We start from the raw sequence: 7,256 nt of genomic DNA on the forward strand, positions 1-7,256 counted from the left end.
ATTAGCATTTTACCCAAGAGTCTACCTCCCTGCAATGGAATGGCCCTTCCAAAGGGCCTATCCCACTTCCATTTCGTTTCCACATTATCACTATTTTGTTTTAGTTTTCTTGCACTTCTATATTTAATATGTTATCAAATTAAATAAACTTAAATGCAAAAATTTTAATGCACAATTTTTCGTTGTATTACAATATTGGCAAAGTAATCTGCGTATAGCCGGTCGTGAGCGGCAACGTGGTCACGAGAGACCGACAGACGGTGCCGGATTGGCCATGGGATCGCCTCCTGGTTTGCTTCTTCACGGCGTCGTTCTGCCCTCGCAATCACGCGTTGTACCACACGGTTTATTACTTGTCGGAATCACTATCTGAAGACATTGATATTCTACTAGAGAGAGAAAAAGTGTAGAAAAATGAGAGAAGATAAGATGTTGGTGTGTGAAATGAAAAGAATGGGATGGGCTATTTACAGAAATAAAAACAGAATAAAAAAAAAATGTTAGGGCCGATGATCGGCCTAATCCCCGCAATGGGTGGCTAATCATCGACCAATGTCGATCGGCTAGGGCCGACCATATGGAGGGGGCGGTTGATCGACCCTTTTCCAGTAGTAGAGGCCTTCCGATCAGTCTTTCCATTGTCATTATCTTAATCTCCTAATATAATGCCTAAGAATTAATCTTAGTTTTTTATTACTAATTACTCCATCCGTCCACGAATAGGAGTCCCGTTTCTTTTCGGCATGAGTTTTAAGAAATGTTAAGTAAAGTCGATGCAAAAAAGTTAGTGGTATATGAGTTCCACTTGTATTTATTCGTTTTAAATGAAATGTGAGTGGAATGAGTTAGTGGAGTGTGAGAACTATTACTATTTATAGTAAATGAACCGAGACTCCTATTCGCGGACAAACTAAAATGGAAAAACGACACTTCTATTCGCCACCGGAGGGAATAGTCAGCAACTGATCACAACCTTGTACTAATATACAACATTATTTATATTATTGTAACTACTGATGATGTAGGTGATTATAAATACGTAAAATGATTCCGGATCAAATTTAAATTATTTACACATTGGACTAGTTTGGTATGCGATATTGGAATTTTATGGAATTGAATTGTACGGAATTGGATTCCAATTCAATTTCAAATTCTATGTTTCGTAAAATTAAGTAATTAATACTATAAAATTGCATTTGATGAATTTGCGCGCACACAACAACATTGCGCGCACACACACTTGCAATATATGTTTGTAGGTGTGTATTTTGTTTGTATTGCATGCACAATATGTGTAGTGAGTGCATTGTGTGTATTTTTGTGTATATGTGTGTTAGTGTATGCTATGGATATATGCATGAATATATCTAATTTATAACCATATGAAATTTCAATTATCTACTTTTCAAATCGTAGAATCGAGAAATCTGAAATTATAAATCCAACTTCAATTTCAAATATTTTTATAATATCAAATGTAGTATGTATTCGATATGAAATTGAAGACTCCAATTCTCATTATCAACCAAAATTGTACTTTCATAACTTCCGTGTATGTGTTAGTGTTTTCCCTCTTCCTATCATAGTCCATAGAGACATGCAACATTAATGATGAAGTCTAGATGTAAAAATAAATACAGTGCATAATAAAAGGAAAAATTAATGAATATATTGACATATGGGTAGTGCATGAATACTGATAGAATCGTGATGACCGAATTCATAAATTTCATGGGCAGGAATTTATAGCATATTGTACTGGAAAATGACGAACAAAATAATGTGGGATGGCTTAAAAATTGTGGGTGAAAGTGGGGTATCACTCACTTAAGAAATTTGTACATCATATCCCAACTCATTTAAATTTCTACCTGTCTTTTAATGGTGATGCGAAGACTTACACAGTTCTTGCTCATAATTATAGATCAAAGTAGGTCTGTTAAAGACAAATCATAATTTTCATGGGCTGCCTATATTCCATCAATATCAATTCTTTATATAAAAGATATATACTCCTATATCATGAACCATCTTCATATCGCCTCCTATCTCAGAGATATTTGCATTCACTGAGATAAAATTTAATTTCCAAACATATACAATATTATATAATATCTAGAAACATTTTCGTCCGAAGATAAAAATAAAAAATTACGGATCGGAATTCATATATAATTGGACCCACGTCTTTAAATTGCTTCAGTGGTATAGAAGAAATTATTTAAGCTTCCTTATAATTATTGTATTTAAACTGATTATTTCTTTTATTAAGTTTGGGTCATATCATAAAGTCTGAGTTTGAAAACGTTGAGCTGCCCATAAAGTAGTTTAAAAATAAATACACGTAGATATGCCAAAATTTTATTAAAAGAAAAAGTTCATTCATTGACTATATATATATACAAAGCTGATGGGTTAATTAAGACACATCCAGCATAATATTACCCAATGCAATTCAATAGTATATTGAACTAAAAAAAAAGCAATAGTAAAACTACATGTAAGAAAACTTTAACCAATAGTACAAATTATTTCAATCCTCATGATTTATAAATTATAACCATCAATTTATACCGATTCATGAGATTTTCTATTACTAGTACCATGTACGGCTGATTTATTGCCTATGTACATATCAAACTTAAAAACGCTCACTTAATTACTCATTTAAATAGATCTATTATTGTATACTAGTACGATTTTTAATTTATTTTATGGCAAAATATCCTCATTGACTATTTTCAAAATTTGAGTTTAGCTCGCAGTCAAGTAAATTGAATTAAATGATAAAGCATACTTGAGGGTCGTGAAATAAAATATATAGAGAGAATTGATGTGTCAGTTACTTATTTTTAGGGAATTATTAATACTATTTAAGTGCATTTTTAATTAAGCTATAAGTTTCTTAATACGCGATCGAGATAATTAACTATGAAACACATGAAGCATTGTTGGATTATATTTCTTGATGTGTAAGTTTGTTGGATTATGCATTTAAACATTCACATAAAATCTTAGGCCCGCCAATTAATTGGATAAGGCTGTGCCCACCATTCGAACGATATTAATCCTTATATATATACTCGAAAAGATCATTTTTTATACTCTAGCTATTATTCTCTTACATTATATCTATAAAAAGATTGAGATATATTCATTACTATCGATATTAATCGACATAAATAACGGATTACTATTTCATAAAATATACTCCTAAACACACCTCATTAGCATGTGGACTTTTTTAAACAAAGGAAGCATATGATTAAGATAATGGAGGCCGTGCACCTAGAGACGGCCCAAGCCCCAAATTATGAGTCCGTGTGCTTATCGTTAAAGCACGTGGGTGCAGCTGCCCAAAGCACGCAGCTCCATTGCGTGCACACATACAAAAACAGGCAAAGGAGTAGAAAAATGGATGAACATTATGAGATCATCATTAAATTTTTTTATTAATTTTAATTTGAAAATTGATATTCAATTTAATTAAAAATAGACATCCACATATTTTCAAACAATCATTTTCAGAATATTTTATTTATTTTTCCTTATTTTATCTATAAATATATCCACGCACTCAACACTCCTACAATCCCACAACTCTTTTGATTAACTTACGGAGTAGTACCCTATTTTCATTTTATTTTGATTTCTAATTAATTATATTACTGTAAATTTTAGTTGTTTACTAAAATCATTACTTTTTTTTTTATTTTATTTATATATTTTAAGTGAAGTATATAATCAATAAAAAGAATAAATATTAATAATGTTGATTGCTTAAAATTGAAGTGTTTTTTATGCATATGATGATATATATACAGATAATGTACACAATTTATGGTAGTATAAATATTTAAAATTTTAATACTTTTAAGTCTACTGATATGTAGTTGCCTGATTGATTCGGCTCAATTTTTGTTGTTCTATTTCCATCGACCATCTAAATACCAATTTCAAAAATTTAATCACCTCAAAATTTATCGAGATGTCTATTCCAACATTAAAAAACATCACATCCACTGCAATTCTAGTTTTTTCCCCCTCTTTTTTAATTACTGTCTCCCCAACACTTGAATCATCTCTATCATTCAAAGATATACAATCAAAGAGAATATCAAAATACCATAAAATGTGACACAAAAGAAGTAAAATAAAATAAAAGGTCGGAACAAAAAATTAGTAGAACCTCCAATTCAAAAGCCTCCGCAAGACAGAAATCCAAAGCAGGAAGCGGTCCCAAAAAAGGCGTGCCCCCAATTCCAAAACCCGCGATTCCCGAAATACCCTCCATGGACACTTTTTCCCGCCAAAAGAGACAGAAAGAGAGCGTGAGAGCGAATCCGGCAGCGCCACGTTAGCAGCGGCGAATTGCACAATCATGCCGTCACGGGCCCCATGGCTCCACCTACACCTTTTAAGAATCCATCTGTCCGAACATTACCCTCTATTCCCCAGTCTCCACTTTCCATTTATTTATTTCCTTTTGTTCGTACATGCATAATATTTTCATCACTATATATCCCACCCAATCCAATTTCACTCTCCCAGCCCAACCCTTCTCACAATTCCAATCATGTCCCACCTAGCGCCGCTCATTCTCACCCTCACCCTCTTCTTCGCCGCGCCCGTCCTATGCTGGCGGCCGTGGCCCAATTCCACCGATTCGCTCTACGGCGGCTCAAAAAAATACGAAGGCTCCTCGGAATTCGTCCACCTGAAGTACCACATGGGCCCCGTCCTCACCGCCAACATCACCGTCTACCCAATCTGGTACGGCACTTGGAAAAGCTCACAGAAGCGGATAATCCGCGACTTCATCGACTCCATCTCCGCCGGCGACGCCAAATCCCCGTCCGTCGCCGGGTGGTGGAAAACCGTGCGCCTCTACACCGATCAAACAGACAACAACATTTCCCGGACCGTCCACGTGGGCGAGCAGAAAAACGACCGCTTCTACTCCCACGGCAAGTCCCTCACGCGCCTCTCCGTCCAGTCCGTGATAAAATCCGCCGTCTCCGCCTCAACCCGCCCGCTCCCGATTAACCCCAAGAGCGGGGTCTACCTCCTGCTGACGTCAGACGACGTCTACGTTCAGGACTTCTGCAACAACGTCTGCGGTTTCCACTACTTCACCTTCCCTTCCATCGTCGGCTACACGCTGCCGTACGCCTGGGTGGGGAACTCGGCCAAGCTCTGCCCCGGCGTCTGCGCCTACCCCTTCGCCGTACCGGATTATATCCCGGGTTTGAAGGCCGTTAAGTCGCCTAACGGTGACGTCGGGGTGGACGGGATGATAAGCGTGATTGCGCACGAGATAGCGGAGCTGTCCACGAATCCGTTAATTAACGCCTGGTATGCGGGTCAGGACCCGGTTTTCCCGGTCGAGATAGCGGATTTGTGCGAGGGCATTTACGGGACTGGAGGAGGCGGGTCCTACACGGGCCAGATGTTGAACGGCAGGGATGGCGCCACGTATAACATGAACGGAATCCGACGCCGATTCTTGGTGCAGTGGGTTTGGAATCATGTCTTCAATTACTGCACAGGCCCTAATGCGCTCGATCAGTAAACTTTCTTTAAACGCTTCATTTCTGTTTTATGAATTTGTGTTGCCTTCTTTTGACTATAAACAAACTATTGTTTAATTAATCCGTTATTTTTCGGTTTTGTATGTATGTATGTATGTTCATTAAAATTTTCAAGTATATTTTGTTCTGGGAATTAATACGTTTGATTGAATGAGTTTCTGAGTATCAAAATAACTTTCCGAAATTGGAAAGTATTTCACCATTGAAAGAAAATTCGAGATGATTTGTGAGATTTTTCTGTTCAAGTTGGGTCATTCGCTTTATTACATCATCTGTACTGATGAAAAGTCATTTTAATTTTTGATAATGCATTGCCACACTTGATAGAATTGAAAAAACAAGATGGTAAACGGGATATTATAGTTGAAGCTTCTAAAATTTTGGGTTGAAAATTTAACCAATGTTTCGTGTGATATTTGAAAATGTTCAGAATTTGTAAGAGTAATTTGAAAATGGAGGCATTGAAAGTGAGGGTCCCACAGTTGCGACAACAGTGGTAGATTTATCACATCCCAAGGGTCGTCGCGGACGCTTTTGGGATTTGAGCCTCTGTGCTAATTATTCAGTCTCCTTTATTTTCTCCTTTTTTTTTCTCGGTAAACACAGAAGCTATTTTGTGATAAAGTTTACCAATGGTAAAAATACTTACAGTGGTAATCATTGTCAAAAGCCTTTTCGATCAGTTTTTGTTTTGCACACTTTGCGTGTATGAATGAATGTATATATATTGCCTTTTCTGATAATACAGAGTATATGGAGTATAAATACAGCTTCAATACACACACCTATACAATGTGTATACAGCTTCACCGATAATACATCTTCAATACACACACAGGTGTAGCCTGGAGTCTGGCAACAGGTACTAGTATCTCTTTTCAGATGTCAACAAATGTGAAAAAAGTAATTTGTGAATATTCTTTTTATAAATTTATTTTTTAATAATAAAAATCTCAGTAAAATAAGTTAGTAATAAAATGTGAACTGTCTATCACTTAGACTAATAAACAATGAAAGAGATATATAATGAAATACGATCAAAATGATAAAATGAGACTTCTATTTATTGTTACGGTTGCTAAAAGCATAATAAAGATGACCTCATGTTATTTTTGATATCTCACAGAGTTTAGTTTGTTTTCATTTTTAAAAAATACTAGTATTTTATTTTATACTCTTATTAAAAATGTTGTGCAATTTTACATTACGATCTTTTATCATAGTACTAGTAGATAATTGTGGTGAAAGAAATTAATCTAATCCAATCAAACCGAATCGAATTGATTGAACCCAACCGTGTAGACAAATTACATATAGACCTCCTCCGTCACTTTTCGTGAGTATTACTCCCTCCGTCTCATTTTAGAAGTCTCAGTTGAGTTCGGAACGGATTTTAAGAAATGTAAAGGAAGTTAGTGAAAAAAAGTAGTGGAATGTGAGTCATACTTTTTTATAGTATTTTTGTAATAAAATGTGAGTGGAAAAATGTTAGTGGAATGTGAGGCCTGATACTATTTATAAAATATTTCAACCGAGACTCCAAAAGTGGGACACCCAAAAATGGTAAACCGAGACCGTAGACGGAGGGAGTACATTGTACTCCTATAACATGTACTCAAAGACACATAGTGAAGTATTGATGTTTCTTTGAGTCCGCATATT

The 7,256-nt window shown here is 35.7% G+C and overlaps 1 protein-coding gene across 1 annotated transcript; it reads left to right on the forward strand.

Moving 5' to 3' along the window:
• Positions 1-4,473: 4,473 nt before the first annotated feature.
• Positions 4,474-5,748, forward strand: LOC125204004 (protein EXORDIUM-like 3). The gene has a single exon (XM_048102543.2). It carries the CDS (start codon positions 4,580-4,582, stop codon positions 5,573-5,575), a length of 996 nt encoding a protein of 331 aa, XP_047958500.1. The 5' UTR covers positions 4,474-4,579; the 3' UTR covers positions 5,576-5,748.
• The last annotated feature ends 1,508 nt before the right edge of the window (positions 5,749-7,256 follow it).

Source organism: Salvia hispanica, chromosome 6, assembly GCF_029641045.1.
Source record: "Salvia hispanica isolate PSC_SH4W2 chromosome 6, Shi_PSC_v1, whole genome shotgun sequence".
In the NCBI taxonomy this organism is placed as follows: Eukaryota; Viridiplantae; Streptophyta; class Magnoliopsida; order Lamiales; family Lamiaceae; genus Salvia; species Salvia hispanica.